The 20,914-nt window shown below is 37.1% G+C and overlaps 1 protein-coding gene across 11 annotated transcripts in view; it reads left to right on the forward strand.

Moving 5' to 3' along the window:
* The window catches only part of DMD (dystrophin), a 1,095,710-nt gene that overhangs the window by 468,699 nt on the left and 606,097 nt on the right, over nucleotides 1-20,914 (forward strand). For all 11 annotated transcript variants that reach the window (XM_037376983.1, XM_037376984.1, XM_037376980.1 and 8 more), the window contains one exon: nucleotides 5,097-5,269. In XM_037376983.1, the coding sequence (XP_037232880.1) occupies nucleotides 5,097-5,269 (173 nt within the window). The remainder of the gene's footprint in view (nucleotides 1-5,096; nucleotides 5,270-20,914) is intronic.

The following is a 20,914-nucleotide window of genomic DNA, read 5'->3' on the forward strand; positions in this document are numbered from 1 at the left end:
ATAAGGAGTGGGTGAGGGAACTGAGGTTGCTTCGCCTGAAGAAGAGGAGACTCGGGGGGGATCTTACTGCTCTCTACAACTACCTGACAGGAGGCTGTAGGCAGGTGGGGGTAGGTCTCTTCTCCCAGATAACAAGTGACAGGAGAAGAGGAAATGGCTTTAAGTTATACCAGGGGAGGTTTAGATTGGATATTAGGAAAAAAGTCTTCAATGAAAGGGTGGTGAAACATTGGAACAGCCTGCCGAGGGAGGTGGTGGAATCTCCATCCCTGGAAGTGTTTGAAAAACACGTACATGTGACGCTTAACAACATGGAGTAGTGGTGGACTTGGCAGTTCTCTGTTTAAAGGTTGGAATTTATGATCTTAAAAGTCTTTTCCAACTTAAATGACTCTATGATTCTATGAAATTCTAGATGCTGTGACAGAGAAATAATAATTCTACATACTTAATAGTAAATCATAAATATCTTACTGTCTGAGTATCAAGTTATATTCAGAACATACCCTTTGAGAACACAACAGAAAAAAAATTAATCCAAACAAGAATAAAAAATCACATCTTCTAGAATTCCACTGCTTTTGTAATAGCAATACTGTATAAAAATCTGCTGTCATATAAACCTGTTTTATTGGTAATTTATGTCTTACCATGGTATTTAGGCAAATGATGACTTGTTTCCTACTTCTCTTGAGTAGTACCTGTTGAAGTTGTTTCCATATCTTCCTTAGCATATTAAGGTTAAAATCAACATTTTCCAGCCTTTCTGAGCATGTCATAATAATTTTCAGATCTAAAATATATTTTTTCTTTCATAATTCTACAATGTATTTTACAAATTCAAAGGGCATTTCTGTTTCTTGCATTGTTTACTTTGTGCAAAAAGCATGTAAATTACCATATCTGGAGTTGGAGAATTTTCCCAAAGATATGTGTTGGAATAATTAGAAATGTGACATAGCAGATTCCACAAGCTACACTCCCTTCTTTACAATTTGATTGATTTTGTGCACGTGGCTTAATTCTTGTTTGCTTTCACTGTACTTGCTAAATCTAAGCATAGCACTATTAATTTTATGATTGACTTAGCCCAAGAATTGTAGAATATTTAGAATCAAAATAATAAAATGCATATTAATTAAAAAGTGTAAGTTATTCTTGAAGTTAATTCCATCCAAAAAATGAGCACAAATCCCCTAAAATTTAACAGTCAACTGGAGCTGTTATTTTTAATATTTGAATATTATATTCAGGATATGATGTTCAGGTGTCATTATTTATGACAAAATGTATTAGACAGGAACATACTCCCTTATATTCTACTCAGTAATAGTAGTATATCTTAAAGATGAAAAGTAAAATCTTGGTGTGAAGTTTTAATAAGTAAAACTACTCTTTAAGACATATTTTGATTGTTATAATTTGTGATTACTAGACTCTTCAAATGGTTGCTTTTTTACGATATAAGATCGTAAATGTCCTTTTAGAATCTATTCCTTGAAATTCTGTTGCCTTTAGAATACTGGAGGGAGAAAAAGTAACAAGCTTTTATAAAAAAAGGAATATATTTTTCTAGCTGTAAAAGATGCTGTCACAAGAATGTTCTCTGGACTTTAGCTTGTATAGTTGAGATTATTATTCTAATGAGTAGCAGTTTGCAGGATTTGACCTCTGTTTCCTCTTTTTTGTAACGTGTTGGCGTATAAATTAGATGCTTTTCCTTCAAGTTAGGTAAGCAGAAAGACACTGAACAAGTAAAGTTATCCTTTTTTATCTAGATGTAGTTAAAATCGATTATTATTTTTTTAATCCTAAGGGTGTGGGATTTTTCCCCAAATTCATTTGGCTAGCTGTATTTCTGTCTCTGGGTGCAACTAATAAAAGACAATTCTAATTTTCATTTTCTATTACCAAACACAAGCTATATATTTGAGATATAATTTTTAATGGAGATGCAGGGAAGGCAAAACAATGTAAGGGAATATTGTGCTTGTCAATGTTTAGGGCAGCTTTTATTTTCTTTATTAACTCCTTTGGATTGCATGCACATAGACTGGAATTCTGTTGCACCTAAATAACTACAGCGTTCTTATTCCTAATCACCCATGGGGAAATAAAACACAGATGTTCAGTGCTGACTTCCCATGTCTATCTGAATCCATGTGAGAGAATGACTGAGGGAGTCTTCAGATAGATTCATTTACCATTAAAAGAATGACAACAGATAGAGGAAGCATCCAGTCATGCTTATGTTCTTTTTTCTTTTATTTCTAGTACGTTACAAGCTCCAAATTCTCTCCTGTATTAATTCAAATTTGATGGCTGCTCCTGGGAAATGAAGAAAAAGCAAATCTGATTGTTGTATGCATCTTGAAGTAGAACCATCAGGTTCTAGCTGCAGAGTTTACCCATATTGTGACAGAATGTTAGAGGGCAAATTTAATTTTCTTTTTTTTTTTTGTTTGGCTTTTTACCACTCATTATTTTTCTGCTTACTGCAAAATAACACATCCTTTGATCCATATTTTCATAAGTGCTGGTAGCGTGAAAGAGCTTCTAACACACAAACTAGCAATTTGTACTTCTCATAACTGCCAAATCAGCATTCTGCTGTATCTCTGGAACAAAGCTGCTGCAGTTGTGTGCAGCAGCTGAAGAATGTTTTTGTGTTAAACAAAACTTTGGTTGATGAGTTGATGAGTCTTTGGTTGATGAGTTGGTCTGATAAGTTCTCAGCTAAAAGTTCTCAGGATTCATTCTGAGGCTTATGTGTTTCAGAACAAATAAGGGATGAAAACACAATTGAAGAGTTAAATAAAGGTAATGGTATTGCAAATTTAGGGAGTTTAAAGAAATGGTTGGAGAAAGGGTGTGCACAGAAGTTGTGGATGCCCACTCATTAGAAGTGCTCAAGGTCAGGCTGGATGGGACATTGAGCAACCTGGTCTAGTGAAAGGTGAGGAGTTGGACTAGATGGTCTTTAAAGGTCCCTTCCAACCCAAACCATTCTGTGATTCTACGGTTCTGTGGTAAAATTTGAATATGGCTGTAGATTTTTATCTGGAGAATATTCCTTTCTCTGTGCAACTGTTTCAGTGAGACATGTGCATGTCTATATTAATAATTAATTAAAAAGAAGGAATGATAAGAAATAGCTAAATATTATGACACTGCATGAACTAGGGAGACATTTATTTTTGCACTTCTATCTGAATATACCTATATCAAGAATTATCTGAGGCTTTTAGTGGCTCAGTGGTATATCAGATCCTTTGTCTAGTTTTGTACAATTTTTTGTGATCTTTGTAACATCCAAATTATTGTTTTGACTGCACAAAATCTCATAGATGTTAACCTTTCAGTGGAGAAAAGAAGAAAATACTAGCTTTAAAAGCTTTAGGGACAGAAAGTCTAACTTTAGACTAAAAACAAATTGATGCAGTCATCAATCCAAAACATTTGAATTCTTCCATGCCTGGCTGCATTTTATTCAGGCAGCAAGAGGTGCTAAGTTCACCCTCGTAAGGAACCATGGCCATAGCTTTTCAAAAGAATAAACTTAATTTAACTGAGAAAAGTACTTTTGTTTGGCTGAAGGAAATCAGCAATTGTAATATCTTCTTGCTTTATGTTGATGTCTTGACTCGTCTGCAACAGAGAGCATTTTCCTTCCAACCACAAATAATATATAGAGAAAAATAAAATCCCTGGGACGGCATAAGTATCATGTGCCTTGTCACACTGGGGCTGGGAGCAACCACCCACAAGACACAGAAATGAAAATTTAAAGAATTAGTGGAGAAGTGAATTTCAGAAACATTTGTTTTGATTGTTTCCTCTCTGGTAATACTACATACGTTACCAGGATTGTGAAGAAATGACACCTATATTAGTTGCATAAAAGGCATGCTTTTCCTCCAAAACCTGCAGTTATTTCTCTGATTTTGAAAATCATTATGTGGTGCTAAAAGGTAAGCTTATAGAACTCACAGGTTTTTGTGGATTAAAATAAAATAATAAAAAAAAAATTGTGACATATTTCTGATAAAGAACAAAGAAATTACAGAAATACCAAATTACGCTTGTTTGGATGGTAGACTGAAATGTGATAGGAAGTCCTCTACTTGAGGATTTAATTCCATCAGACTTGACTCACAAGATGGAAGTCTGTGCTAATTAATTTCTGGTATGTTTAATGCTTTTATCCTTAAGCCTGTATACAGTTTATGACAATATATTTCCCCATCATCAGGTTTTCTAAAATATTCAGTCATTCAAATGATCCTAAAGGATTTATTAGAAAGAGAAAGGCTGAACACTACCCACTTCACATAATAGCAATAAACACCCTGTTTACGTATTGCTTTATAGAGCAAAAGAAAAAAAGACTGTATAATTCAGTCATGGAACCGAATGGATTGATAAATGGATAATTAATGGTGATTGACGATGTATGGAGTTTTAAATGCTTTCTCACATTTTAAAGATGTTAAAGGTCAAGATTAAATTAAGTTTTTCTTCCTTTTGGTCTCCCAACACAAGGCACTGTGTGGTTAAGTAGCTGTACTGTGAAGTATTTTTCTCTAAACCAACAAAGAACTGACTTCTAGAAGAATGGTAAATGTTGGGCTGTGAATCTCCAGTAAAAGACAAAACTAGCAATACCTGATAAACTATTTTTTCGTGCTGTTAGTTTGATAGTTATTTAATATCTGCTGAAACAAGAACTAAAGAGATGCATAAACAGCAAAATAATTTAAGAACAATTAAACATGAGTCTGTAAAATAGGACTTTGTTCTGCCTTCTTGAGAAGAAATGGGGTTCAAACAGATGTAACCTTGGTGTATAGGAACTTATAAGTGACTGAAGTCAATAATACTTAGTTTTCCCTTCAGCCATCACCTTTCTCAAATATAGTTTATAAAGTCTTCAAGGAAAGGATAGACATTCAGTCATTATTATCTAGATATTGTGAAACTGTTATTATTTTCAAAGCTGTCTAATTAGCATTTTCCCCCCTCTTTCTTATGAACATTTTTTTTTAATTTATAAAACCAATGTTTTGTTTTTCTTTTCCAAAACCTTGATATTACAGAGCATTAAAGACAGTCTGGGGAGACTGCTGGGTCAAGTAGACATTATTCACAACAAGAAGATACCAGCTTTGCAAAGTACTACACCAACTGAAGCAGCAAATATACAAGAAAAGCTGAAACAGCTTACTTTTCAATGGGAGAAAGTTAACAAGATGTACAGGGACCGACAGGCGTAAGTAACTTTTAGAAATTGCTATTTTTGATGACATCTATTAGTATTTGGTGTACTGTTGTTGATTGTTTCCTAGTCTTCTTTTTGTGGAAATACGTTTTGAAGTTGCAAATGATACTTTCTTGTAACTAGACATAGAGAACTGCAATTAAATTTATGAGCATTTTTGTAAAATTGTAAATATTTTGAACAACTTCTTCACTCTCATTGGACCAAAATCTGGCGTGATTTAGCATACATTTTCCTATCTCATTATAAATTACATACCTTTACCCTAAGAATATTAGGCATTTACTCTTTTATACCTGTACTATTGATTTAAACATCTGAATTGGTGATGGGTGCATCAGAGTAAAATCCTTTCAATTGCAGAGGATTTACTAGTTCAAGGAGCAGTTCTCTCTTCGTATCTAAGGAGCACAGCTAGCGTTGTTAGCATCTCTAAGTCCAGTGTCACCTTTTTGTAGTCTGTGTATTAGACATCATACAGCAAGGCAGGACAACCAAAAGAAGTATAGAAAGGCATTAAAATGATAATAAAGCTGTAATCTCCTACAATATCATATCACACTTATTATCATTATTCTCCTTGTATATTATTTCTGATGTTTGTAATCAAGGAATCATATTATGATAAAAAAAATAGCCAAACCTATTCTGTTATTTTAGGCATTGCTCATGTTAGTAACACAACAGAGACTAGCAATCCAGTATTTTATTTATGCACTGGAGATATGTGAAGTTTAAAATTTGTGGCATTGTGCAATAAAATACCTAGGTTTATACTTCCTCTTTTTTTTTTTTTTAATTAATTAGATGATATATCTAATTTTACTGGCAGTGATACCAAAATTTCTATGATTAGTGATATACTTTTTTTTTCCAATACGAACAATTTAAGAAGTAACAAGTAAACAATTGCCATAAATAAAACCTCATAGTTTCAAGCATTTATTGAAATACCACATAAAAGTTCTTGACAATGCTTCTGAGAATATAAACCATTAATCTGATAAGGAAAATAATTATATATATGGCTAGTTCCATTCATTGAAGTTGTCCATTCATAGAAATTTCACAAAATTGACTCTTCAAACCATGCTGAAAAATTGACATTCATCCCATCAGCTACGCCAAAAGACAATAGATTAATTTTCTAGAATATCACTTTCTACACTATACATATGTTTAGAAATAACTCTTATCTCAGAAACTGTTCTTAAAATCATTATAATTATTCTGGAAAAAAATGCATTGTATAGTAGGAAGATACATGAGTCTAAACATGTAAGCAGTGACTAGGGCTTAGGCCACACTGATTTTGTCCTACAATCCAAGACTTGGTAACCTTTGTGTTTTCTTTGTTTAGAAATATTGGTCAACAGCTGTCACTGTGCAGCTTTTTACAAACATTATTTCCAGTGTCAGTCACTCATTAGTTTTGACTTTAGGTTGCTGGAGAGAGAAAGGTTGAAGTTTAAAAAGTAATCATAGAAAATCATAGTGAAAAATATAACTCAGTAATCTTCATGTCATCTCTGCTTTGTCCCAACATTTAAAGTTGCAAGAAACTGAAACAGATTTATAATCTGGTAAGGTTTCCAGATTCTCCCATTTACAGTACTTCTTTTAAAAATAGTAAACCTGGCTCTGGCATGGTAAGAAATACACTTCTGTTTGTCATGATGCCATGTACAACAATGAAGGGTAAGTTAGAAGCAGATGCTGGAGCCAAGCTACTTACACAGGTAATAAAAACTGCAGATATTTGGTGTTGCACTTTTCCCAGAGACTGCCTTTGCCCAGACTTTTACTGGTATAGTAGACAAAGCTCTGAGAAACCTTTTGAACATTTTGTACCACTAGTGGATAGCTAGGAGAGTGATTTACTGTTAGCTGAAAGGTTGGGCCACCAGCACTGCTGGTCCCTTATCCTTTATTTAGACTATAATATTTAGCCAGCAGCAGAAAGTAGTCTGAGGTGAAATGAGTTGATGTTTGTGAAGTATTTTGAGGTCATCAGATAAAGACACTAGGGAAGTGTAAAATAAGTTTACTTTCCAGCTGGCATTTGCCTGGGGGAGTCATCCTCTTTTAGTATGATGGACAGCAACTCAAGGTGATAAGCTTGACTACTGTCTGGAACTGTGTGCATTTCTTTTTCTTTTAAATCTTTTGTTTGTGGTCTCAGTCCTACTGTGTCACTGTTTCAGTGGTTTCTTTTGAACTTTGAGATGATCCCTATAGCTTCTGCAGTATTGTGAGGTGCATTTGAACTGCACATGAACACTAGGGAGGAGATAAAGGAAGACAATATGGCCTTTAGCATTTTGCTTCTAGCACTTTGTGTCTGTAAGTCTGCCCTTGAGACATGGATTAAGCTGTGTTTATGAGATACGCTATTGATGATGATGTTTTAGGACAGTTTTGGAATTATTATTGGAGCTCTGTCTTGCTTTCAAGGTACTGTGTCTAAATGAATGTGTTTTCCCTATTTGAAAGGTTACAGAAACAAATATTACACTTCATTAATTTCTGAATATTTGTTTTAGGAAATCAAAAGTTTGTAATAACATGGAAATTATTATTTAAGTTAATGCAAAGTCAACTATCACCATGATAGATGGAAGTACAAAAGTTTTCCTTATCCCTGTAGTTACTAGTACAGAACTTACTCTAAATCTCTTAGAAATCAATAGAAACATTCATGTTGAATTATTTTCTGAGATGTATTTCCTGGAAGTCCTGATTCATATCTAGATACTTTGTAATTAACTTTATAGTGAGTTCCTTTTAATTAGAGAGCAAAATAGATTTTCAGCTTGTTTTACAATAGGGCATGTGCCAGTTTGACAGAAATTAATTGTTATGATAAATACTCAAATAGCTTTATGAGTCCAGTTCTTCTACAGTATTCAAAAACCTTGTTTAACATCACTTTGTTTCCTGTATTTGAATGTGTTCATACTGTACTCGCTATAAGATAACAGGCAGTATTTCAATGGAAAAGTATAAGCAAAAATGCTGCAATCATCCTAGTGTATTCTTTCAGTTGTATTAGGAACTTGGAATGAACGTAAATTTTTACTCTTTTCACAAACTTGTTGATAGACTAGTCTTCAACTGACCAATTTTTAAAGTAAAGCCTAACATGGTTCTTTGACAGGAGTAACTTTCTTTTCTGTACAAATTAATTTCAGAACATGATTTGTTGTGTCTCCAACAGATATATGGGAGTGACACTATCTCATACTAGGTGAAATTTGTTTCTTTGGGTTTAGTTTTCTGAGTGCACAGTTAATTCAGATTTCTCTTTTTTGAGCTAAGGAGTAATTTATGATTTCATTTGTAGCTTCAACCTTTGCTTTCATGATACTAAATTTCTATGTTATCTTTTCCACTACTCACATTAAGGTAATACAATCTGAATTTTGTAAGGCGGTGTTACATTACAGTGCCAGTAAGAATATTCAGATGCCATAATTTTACCAGATTTTAACAATAGTATCCTTTCTTTGCAGCTGCCTTGGATACTGTTTTTTAATACTAATCACAACTATTTAGGAAGTAACACCTAGTACGTGTCCTGTAGGACCTAACACTAGGTCCCTATATATCTTCAATGAAAACACATAACATTTGGAAAAAAATATAAATACTATTCAATAGAGAATAGAAAATAGATGTTTAAATTGCTTTCTTATCTTTATCTTATTGACTTACCACTTGTGGAAGACTTTGCATCCCTTGTCAGGATATTGTCTTCCCAGGATATTTATGCCTCAGTTTTGTTTCTGTAAACAACATATGCTCCCTAAAAATATTCCTTTCTAACAGTGCCAGAAGTCATTCAATCAATGAAGTGCTACAAACTCTTCCAGAATAGATCAACAATACATTAATTTTAAATATTTCTATGCAATTGCAAATTAATCATAATGTTAAAGAGAAAAAAAATACTAAAAATTATATAATTTAAAAGCAAAATACTTAACTTTTACAGATATGTAGAAAATTTTTGAAACTGTTTCTTGAGCATGAGTTAAAATTCTAATGGATCTCTCACATTAATTTCAGGGAATTTATTTTTGTCTTTTTTCATGTGTTATTTAAGAATTATCTTCCAAGACATACATTATAAACTAGATTAATGGACTTCTAATTCATCTGAAATCTACTAAAAATTAAATGTTGTGAGAGAAGGTGGGAAAGCTGATACCAGATATCTTTACAAAGTGTTTCTTGCTAATTCTGAAAATAGCAAAAATTTGATAGAACAGTCTTATATCAGAAAAGACCCCAAATCCATCATAATGATGCCAAAACAGATCGAGGCTTTATAAAAGTAACAAACTAACAATTTTTATATTAACAAGAGCAAACCATAAAGAACTAGTTAATAAGCATATACTAAGAATGATTTTAATGTTTGGACAGCAGTACAACTGTCAGCTATTTCTGAATAACCTTAAATTAGCCGCTGATTAGCTTGCTAAGGCCTAATGAGAAACCTGTATTATACATACAGAATCTGTTAATTTGCAGAGAAATAATATATCATAGTCGCATTTCTAACACCACATAGTAACAGATATTATAATCCCTTAACTGTTATATTCTGTCGCGTTGAGAAGTAATCTGATGCATGGATCAAGATATTAGGGAAAATAAATGCAAGACATCGTTTTTTCAAAGTTAAGTAATTTGCGTATGTCCTATATAACTGTGGAACCAGCCACCAGTAAGACTTGAGGACTTGCCTCTCTGTGGTATCTGAGTCAGTTCCAGCCTCTGTGCCCTGTTTGCTTAGATAAAAAAATGTATATATGGTGCTAAGAAATCTGGATTCAGACCAAGGGATGTATTCAGAGTATAGTTCTCTTTCCAGAATATGAGATACCGTCTTGGAGTAATACCTATAAGCAATTGACAAGTACAAAGCCAGGGAATATTAAAATATTGAGAAAATGTACTTTGAATAGATTTATAGAAATATTTAGATGCCTGAAGAAAACTTATGTGGCCTCAACCTCTTACTTTAGAGGGGCACAACTCTCTCATTCATCCGGTGCCAATCTTGTATGGTTTTATCATTAACATTCAACTCTAAAACTATACTTAGGACTGAAAATATTAGACAGAAATTAATGACTGTCCATTATACAACTTTTTAACCTTGCAAAGCATCCAGCCATCCAAACTGAAAACAAAAGATAAACCAGTCACATGTAGAACATTAAAGAAGATTGTTTTGTAGTCTTGACTGTCAAATCTATCTTAAGGAACATAAAAATAAAATTACTGTAGGTGACTCTCATTATTTGTTGGATACCCTAGGGGCCCGTTTAGGCCATTCAAGTTTCTCAGTTGTGGATTCCCAATTTCCATCTGTGGCACCATGTTCTGCAAATGTGAAGTCATTGAAGACATGAGTCATCTGACCTATCTTTAACTATCCAAGTTTTAGTTACATATTTTACAGTACTCATCTAGATTCCTTCTCAGTTAAATACTCCCAGACAATTCTTTCACAGTTAACTGTTGCACTGTGTAGTGGGTCCATTGGCTCTTCAGGAAACCTAGATGGGATAAGATTAGACACATTACTTTTAGACAGATAAAATTAGGGGAGACTAATCTTAACTTGGAAAGTGTAACGAAACAATGTAATTTAATTTAAATCTAAATAGGTGGGTAGACATCTCTTTTTCAACAAGCCCAGTCAGTATTTCTTTGTTCCCTGCCGTAACTATGACGAAGTGAGTTATGAATGCTAAGCTGCTTTGTTTCAGTACAGGGAGAAGAGCAACTTGTGGAAGGTCCAGGTATTTTGAGTGAAAGGCAGAAACAGTGGCTGCTCCCTCATCTAAGAGTAGCATCTACTCACATATTTCTGTTGAGGTTGTAAATCTTGTTATTAGACTTACCCATGCATCAGGATTCAAGATGAAAGTGAAAACCTGAACAGATTAGTTTATCCTCAATGAGAAAAGGAAATTATTTCCTTTCTAATGTTCATCTTGGGATAGCTACCATACCTTAGTTACATGCAGAGTAGTTTGTTGGTTGTTTCTTGGTGGGTTTTTTTTGAGATGGTGGTGGTGGTGTTTGTTTTGCTTGCTTTGTTTGTTGTTTTATTTTTCTCTGTTTCACAGCAACTCAGATTGCTCATCCAGATTTTGAAAAGGGCAGAATGGAGACAGTTTATACTACTTGACTCATACAGCCAACATTAGTTGTAAATTTTTTTCCATACCATACTTACTGTATAGAAATGCTGTCCTTGGCAGTTGTTTTGTAATCTAATTCTTGCAACAGATTTGCAGCTTCATTTGCCCCCATAATATCACACTATCAAGTTAACATTCACACCATCAGGTTAACATATTGGTAAGTTTCATTGGTTCCTTAATTGTTTCCAAATAGGTATAAAATATTGTATATAACTGGTATAATATAATGTATAAATGCTTTTAATGTGGGAAATCTAGATAAGGCTTTATGTCAATATTTATAATGTAGAAACCCAAAATACATAGGAATGGTTTTGTTGCCTATTTTATAACTAGAGAGGTTTAATTTACAGCATAAGATGGAAAATATTTTTGCCTTATACGTGGCCATTAAAATAACTCTTTTCATAGTGCAATGTATGTAAGAATGTCTTCTAAATGGAATAGCTACAAGTGAAAATTAAAATTATTTGTTAAAGCTTAAATAGCAAATTTGAGGCACGGTAAGAAATAATACTGTAGCTTTTGGGAAGAGATACATGTTTATGAAGTCACTGTCATACAGGTGGGCTTAGAGCTCAACACAAACAATTCTTGATATGGGAATTGAAGGTATCTGTATAGTAAGATGAAGTGAAAATAACTAATTCAGAATTTATTTTAATAAGTAGATCTGATTATCTCATCTAAAATAGTATATGTTTGTGCTGTGAAAGTGTTTCAGCTGAAAAAAGTATCTTGAATATTTTCAAATCACCAACCCCCAAGCCTGACAATTAGCATAACTTAGCATAACTTTACTGTGAAATGCTCAGTGACAAAAATGCATTACATTCATACAAGAATTATTGTAGTGACTTTTTCTAATGTACAAATTAAAGAATTTCACTGAACTATCTGGGACATGTTACTGCTTAATCATCAATACGTGGGCTGTAGAACTATGGGAACATGAATATGTATGAAGACAAACACTGGCAGAAGCAAACTGTCTCTGAGCTGTCTGGATATGAACTGTCTTGGCCCTTCATGTCAGATGTAAAAAGTGGTCAGTGTCATAAGCTGCGAGATCCAGCTCAGATGCAGGATGTACTTGCTTTAGGGACAATGCTGTGTTAGTGCAGCTATGTAATTTCACAGATAGCCCTGATTTACGTCCAACCATCTCAAAATGTTGGTAGAGCTCAGTCATGCTTAGCTACATCCATCTATGTAGGCACAGCCTGAGACCGCTGCAGTATATCCTCAGGTCTGAAACTTTATTCATGATGACTTCTATTACTTTCTGTAAGTATTGACAATTAAGGTATGCTTTCACTGTTGGTATTAAATCATTACATTATGCTGTGCAAGAATTTTTTAGCTGGGTGAATATTTAGCTGGGTCAACTGTGCACTGAAGGAAGGATGATGTTGCAGGAACTGCTATTAGGTCCAACGGATGCTGGATGTACTAAGGCACACTCCTTTGCAGAATTCCCTTGATGCTTTTTAAGGAATTGTTGCTCTCTAGTTGCCATAGTGCAGTGTACACCTATTTATAAGTAAGTCCTGGGAGAGCATTTTTGATAGTAGAAGGAGTCTAATCTTTTAACATCTGTAGCTAAAATCAGAGGTTACAGTTTTCTGGTTTATACAGTTCTCATCACTGTCATTTCTCAACTGTGTTCATGTAGCTATCATCCAATATAGTTTTAGCTTTCTTCCTCCAAAGCAGTGTTAATGCAATTCATTTTTCTTTAATTAAATGTTTTACATATGTGTACATACGTGCCAAAGAGTCAAAGACACACATTATGTTTGGAGTAGAGAGCAGCAAGTTTTGTGGTAGTCATAGACCTTGGAAATAATAGTTTTGAGACTTAGAAAGTTCAGTATTCCATCCTGGTGACCATCAGTAATTCAGTAGAGTTTATCAGCTATCAAATTTTCTTTCCTTGAAGGACAAGACAGTGTCTGAGGTGATTTAGGCAAAATCCACTCAATACTTCTGGTTTTATCCAGAATATGTGCAGATTGGCCTGTAAAAAAACTGTTTGCATTGTCTCATAGTTATAGCACTAGCTACACTGCACATTGCTATAATAATGTCTGTTCCAGAAAATTTTGTTATCTATACCCTTGAGATTAATTTAGCCCTGTGTTTATTTATGTGGGGAAGCATAAATACTGTTTTATTTAACACAGAAAAGAAATTCCCTTCTTAAACTGAAGCACAACATTCCAGATATTTTCTATAAAAGTAAGCAAAATGCCTGTTTTCTGTTTATTGTTATTTTGGGGGGAATATAGCATTGATCCATTGCAAGTACTTACTTTTGATATGGTAACCTGTTGCTTCCTGGAATATACAATTTCCTTTTAGGTTATATTTTAATTTTAAGATATTTCATTACTTATCTTGAAGTGTCAAGTTGCTTTTCCAGTAAAAAAAGGATTAATTCATAGCATGATGTTGAAAATGTTCTTTCAAAAGTTACACTAAAATAAAATGAGTGACAATTATTTTGCTTTTCTTCTGTATCTTTATGCCTGAGATCACTTTGGAAAATTAGGTTTAGTAATAATTTCATTAAGAAATTGAGGCAATTCTCTATTAGGGTAACATGAGGATAATACTATAAGATTGTATAGTCTCATTTCTGGGCAGATGATCTGATTTATTCTTCCTGTCCACAAGTCCTGTATGACAGCAACAAAATTTAAAAAAAATGGGGTAGCGAGGTTGGAAAACAATAACAAAAGTTTGCATATAATTCTCATTGAAATCATAGCATACTTAAATTTTGGATCTGTGTATGTATTAAGTAGGTGTTAGGAATACAGATGCCAAACAAAATGGACCACAGTGACCCTCTGCTTGTCTTTCCAGAGTGGTAAAACAAATATGGTGTTCTTTCTTCTCTTCAGTAACCAACTTTTCAAAATCCTATGACAACACAATTACCTTTGAGACCGATACTCTCCTGTTAGATTTGGTTGAAATCGGCTGAAAAAGCTAGAGAATTTATTGTTGGAAATGAGTGATGGGCAGCACAATCAGTGAAGTCTCACTTCCTTAGATTAGAAACAGGAGGAAAATATGTCTTTTATTTGCTTAACCTGTTAGTCATGAAGAAATTCAACAGAATCCCTTTTAGGAACTTACCTCTCTGTGATTACACCTGGCTTCTTAGTTTTCCATCTGTGTTGAGCTACCAATCAAAGCATTGCCGAAGATCTAGCTATGGTGACTTATAGGATATTTTATTTGCCTTAATTAGTGTCATAGAATCACAGAATAATTTAGGTTGGAAGGGGCCTCAGGAACTCTCCCAGTTTAACATCCTGCACAAAACATGGTCAACACTAGCTACTACAGTTCTCAAGGCTTTAACATGGGCTTAAAGACCTCGAACAACAGAGACTGCACAACCTTTTGGGAATTTCTTCCACAGCTTGACTGTCCTTGTGTTGATTTTTATTTCTTTTTCCTTATATCTGGTCTGAACCTCTCATTTGCCTTTATGCCTTCATTCCCCCACTATGCACTCCTGGGAAAAGTCTGGTTGTATCTTCTCAATGATCTACTCATAGTTGTTGGAAGGCTGCTGTTGGGTTCACTGAAGCCATCTCTTTGCCCACTTCCCTCAGTCTCTTCTCACAGAACAATTGCTCCAGCCCCATGACTTTCTTGGTGGTGCTCCTTTATGCTCACCGCAGTTTGTTAAAGTCTTGTATTGGCAGGCCCAAAACTGAACACAATGTTCTAGATGTGGCCTAATAAGTCCTGAGTGAAGAGGGGCAATATTTTCTCTCAGTCTGCTGGCTGTGCTGCTGCTAATGCAGCCCAGGATAAGTGCTGACAGGGCACACTGCTGGCTTATGTCCTGCTTGCTTCCCACAGGACCCCAGATCCTTTCTTGCAGAGCTGCTTCCCAGCCATCCAGTTCCCAAACTGTATTGTTGCAAGGGGTTCTTCCTTTCCAGGTGCTGGAATTTTCATTTGTCATTGCTGAATTTCATTGGGCTCCTGCTGTCTCACCACTCCAGCCTATCTAGCTCTTTCTGAATGGCAGCTCTATACTTAAGCATGTTGAGTTTTTCACCCCTTATTTCAACCTGATCACTGAGAAATGGCTTGAGAGCAGCCCTGTGGGGAAGGACTTGGGGATATTGGTACATGAAAAATTAGGTATGAGCAGGCAACGTGCACTTGCAGTCCCGAAAGCCGATGGTGTCCCGGGCTGCATAAAAAGAAGCATGGCCAGTAGGTCAGGGGAGGTGATTCTCCCCTTCCACTCTGCTCTCATGAGACCCCACATAGAGTACTGTTTTCAACTTTGGGGCCCCCAGTATAGGAAGGACATGGACCTGTTGAAGCAAGTTCAGAGGAGGGCCTCAAAGATGATCAGAGGGCTGGAACATCTCTCCGGTGAAGACAGGCTGAGAGAGTTGGCGTTGGTCAGCCTGGAGAAGGCTCCGGGGACACCTCACAGCAGCCTCCCAGTGCCTAAAGGTCCTACAGGAAAGCTGGAGGGGGCTTTTTAACGAGTGATAGGACAAGGGGGAATGGCTTTAAACTGAAAGAGGGTAAATTTACATTAGATATTGAAAAGAAATTCATTCCTGAGGGAGTGGTGAGGCACTGGAACAGGTTTCCCAGGGAAGTTGTGGATGCCCCCTCCCTGGCAGTGCTCCAGGCCAGGCTGGATGGGGCTTTGAGCAACTTGGTCTAGTGGAAGATGTCCCTGCCCGTGGTGGGGGTGTTGGACATAGATGACCTTTAAGGTCCCTTCCAACCCAAATCATTCTATGATTCTATGATTGATTTGCCTTTCTCATGTTGTCAAGAACTTCTCCCTGATCATCATGAGCTTTCAGAGATGATAGCAAGCAGCCTTTCCAAACATCAGCCTGCTCTCTCAGTGTCCAGAGGCACAGTCTGTCTGGTCACAGGGATTTGTATGCGTTGAGTTCTCTGACATAATTTTCGACTTGCCCGTCATCTACTTCTAGAATTTCTCCTAGTTCCCCAGCACAAGGTGCTGGGAGACCGTGCTAGTACTTCTCCGTTCTTTTAGGCTCATTATCTTTTTCAGACTTTAGGAAGTATTGTTTTTATGGAACTCTGATGTCATATTCATGAAAAAATATATGATGACAATTTGACATGGGAGGAGGTACTGCATGTGGTAGAAAATTCTGCAGAGAAACCAGGACCTTCTGATACAAGTATGCCTCTCTTTAAGATGTCTAAAGTCTCATTCATTTATCAGTAAGATTTCTGCAGTCTCTGTCTAGAACTTGCTTGGTATAGACCTCTGGGAAATGTTAATAGTCAGAGGTTATTGTTCTGTGGTCCTGAGGTATATACTCATCCTGTTTAACAAGAAAGGCTTTGGATTTCTTGAACTTTTACAGATTTTAAAAGGGCTCCAGAAGAGCAAGCACCTGCTCTCAACAAACCAAAAAACATAAATGTCATTTCTAACTATGTAGATTTTCAGAAATGCCTTCTAAGTCTTCTTATCCTTCATCATTTTGCTCATACGCAAACATGCAGACTTTTTACTGTGAGTTCTAGTTAACAAAATTCTAAAAGCAATACTGTTTGATTTTCCTTTATCACTGTCCCACAAAGGGCCCCCTTCAACCATTTTTTATTAGCTATTATTGTAAAGTGCTATGTCTGGCTGCAGAACTGCTTTTCTTAGCTGTAAATTTGCCTTCCTAGGTATAATGTGTATCATTATAAACCAAATCCTCTGCACATATCTCTGTGTGTGGTGTTGTATGCGTGTGTGAAACTGCTTCTAGTCACTCCTCTAGTTTTGCCATGCTAGATGGAGAGAAACTGGCGTTGTATGCGGAACCGTTTTGAGAAAGGAAGAGTAAAGAAATTATTATTCTTTATAAAGCTTGTGGTCCAGATTTTATTGGCAGATGCAGCATTTTATTCTGAACTGGAAGTATAGTGGTTTCAGGTTAAAACATATATATGCATAGCACTTGGGTGCCATGCAGCTTAGCTGTATGAGTGGTTCTGTGAGCTTGGTGTTGTGGTATATGGCTTAAGAGCACGCACTGCTAGGGAACTCTTCCTGGGCAATAAGAGGCTTTTAAGTGGTGCATCCGACACATTACTCCTTTAATTCAGATCAGAAGAGAACTTTGGAAACTGGTCTTCTAATTGTCCCCACCATGATTTGATTCATGCTGAGAAGGGCTCTTGGAATATCTGAACTAGATTACTGTTGGATTAAACAAATTTAGAAGATATGCTCCAGGAATGCATCCAATATGCTTCAGATGCAACTAAGTATTTAGCCTACTGGCCCACACTAAAGGACTTAAAGTAAAACCGCCAAACATATAAAATGTGTAAATTCGCCTCATTGGCTTAAAATTAAGCATATGTTTAGGCAGTTGTTTGATGCCAGTCTAAGAAAGGAGTGGCTTGTGCTACTTCCTGGCCAAGAAGGGGAGATACGTCTTTTTCCTTATTCCGTTTTGTCTTTTCCAGTGACCCTAACTACTTGAACCGAATTTCTGCCTTGTGTTCTGATAATACTATTTTTAGTGAGGTTCTCCCCTCCCACCTCCACACCCCCACACCCCCAAATACAAATATGAGGAGTGTCAGGTCCTGGGAATCCATCAGCTGGTATCTCACAATAATCACTCAACTTTTGAGAAAGAATTCGTGTGGACTATGGAGTGATTTGATAATATGAAACTGATTTTTCTACGAACCAAATGAGAGAATACACTAAACAACAAAACAGGCTATCAATAGTTGTATGTTTTGTCTGGTAGCATAGTTACTGAAGAGCAAAATATGAGGAAAATATAGCTGAAGAATGATCAAAATATTCTTTGAACAGCCATAAAATTAACAATTTGTGGCACATATTCATATAATCCCTGAAGTAGAAGGAAGTGCTTATGTTTCTATTCTCAGAGAAAAGAACCCCATAATCTCATAGTTTCAATAGTTGACTAGAATAAGCCAGTACATTTTAAAGAATTCAGATGATCAGGATTTGTGTATTTACTGTTTATTCAGTAACTGTTACAGTTTTCATCCATTATCTCAGAACTGTATGCCAAAATCTAGGTGCTTGTAAAGCTTTCAATATCATTAAAATCATCACCTTGATTTTTAAAAGGAGATGTCTGAAAACAGGCTGCTCACAAAAATAATAAATCTCAACTTCCAGAATCATCACTGCCTTCTGAAACAGTAAAAAGTCTAAAATTACTAACTCAAGAGATAAATAGTTTAGGAATGTAGGGTGGAAAAAAGGTTTAATTGTTTAATTATTAATTTTTTTTTTTTTTTGCTGAAATATCAATTAACATGCTTCACTGTTTAATATAGTCTTTGCGTATATTATTATAGCATGCAAAACATAGTAATTGCAATTTCTTTCTGTGCAGTACTAAAAAAATGTCAAAATAAATATAATTTCAGGTTTTGCCAAATAACAGGGTTTTCTAAAAGTCATGAAGACAATTGTTGATCTGGTATTTCAAGGCTAAACTCTGCCCTTTTGTAAGGTTATGCACCGTTATGTCTCCTTAAATGGTACACATTCTGCAATTAAGTCTTGGTGTTGCAGGGCTGTTCAAGACACAGCTCTCTCCTGGCCCTTCAGATTCACCCCTGACTACTGCTCTCTGACAAAACTTTCAGTAATGTATCCCGGCTATGTATCGAAAAACATTTTTGCTCAGATGTTGTATCGGTAGTGATGACATGTGAAGGTATCATAAGCAATAGTGGATGCTGTCTTCTATATTTAATAGTTTTTAAATTAATTGCATATCTAGTCCTACTAGCATCTTTCTTAGTTTCCCTCACAAGCCTCACTAAATGACTCAGAACATCCTGCAAAAATATATTGTTGTCATTATATCAATAAGACAGGAAGATATTCAAATGCTTTTTTAAGATCAGGTACAAGTATTCTGGAAGAGAACCTTAAATTCCATCCCAGCCTTGTACCCACAAGAGCACCATTTCTTTGAAGTACCATCTTTATGAGCATACAGAGGGTTTGAGATACTGTGACAGTAGGTGCTAGAAATACCAAAGTGTTTGGGAATTATTTGCTTTTGAATGAGTAGGGAGGTATTGCCAGGTTGTACTATGTGTTGTGGATTATTTCCTGCCTCAGAAAAAACTGCAGCCTCCGCTTACGGTTCTGACCCACCCCCCCCCACCCCTCCACCCCCACCCCCACACCCACCCCCACACACCCCCCCCCACACACACACCACCCCCACCCACACCCCCACCCCCACACACACCCACCCACCACCCCCCCACACACACACACCCCCCCACCCACACACACACACCCCCCACCCACACACATCCCCACACACCCCCACACACCCCCACACCCCCACCCCCACCCACCCTCACACCCACACACCCACCCCCCCCACACACAGACACACACCCCCACACACACACCCCCCACCCACACACACCCCCACCCCCCCACACACACCCCCACCCACACACACACACCCACCCCACCCACTCACACACCCCCACACCCCCACCCACACACCCCCACACCCCACACACACACACACACCCCCACCCACACACACACGCCCACCCACACACACACACCCACCCCCACCCACTCACACCCCCCCCACACACACACCCACACACACACCCACACCCCCACCCACACACACACCCACACCCCCACCCACTCACACACACACCCCCACCCACACACACACCCCCCCCCCCCCCCCCCCCCACACCCCCACCCACACACACACACCCCCCCACCCACCCACACACCCCCACCCACCCACCCACACACCCCCACACCCCCACCCACACCCCCACCCACCCACACACACACACACACACACACCCAACCCCCCCCCACACCCCCACACCCCCACCCCCCCACCCGCCCACCCCGCTTCCGCGCGCTTTCTGCGTGCTGTATCCGCGCAGTGCCAGTCCCTAAGGGCAGGGCGAGGCACAGGCTGCGCTGCCGGAGAGCTGCCTGGTCCCCCTGTACAACAGCGGCACCATTCCGGGAGCCCCACTAGGGGGCAGTTTTGCAGCGAAAGTGCTCTGGGTGGCGTGCAAAGCTAGCTAACGCGGAAAGTCCTTTTCCCGTCTTCCCCACTGCATTTTCTCGATCTGTCAGAATACAAGATAGCCTCTGACTGGCTGGAAACTGAGATAAAACGTCAATCTGGAGAATCACCGAGTTGTTCTTTTCCTCTCAGATTCACGGGCCGTGGTGTACAGCAAAAATGTAGTGCAGACACCTACTGTTACAGGAATCTTTTTCTCTGGACTTCTTAAGGCTCTTCCATCCTTCCAGACTTACTTCTATTTTCCCTTTGATTTCAGTGTAGAAATGGTGGCATAAAGAACTTCTGTT

Source organism: Falco rusticolus, chromosome 2 (assembly GCF_015220075.1).
Source record: "Falco rusticolus isolate bFalRus1 chromosome 2, bFalRus1.pri, whole genome shotgun sequence".
In the NCBI taxonomy this organism is placed as follows: domain Eukaryota; kingdom Metazoa; phylum Chordata; class Aves; order Falconiformes; family Falconidae; genus Falco; species Falco rusticolus.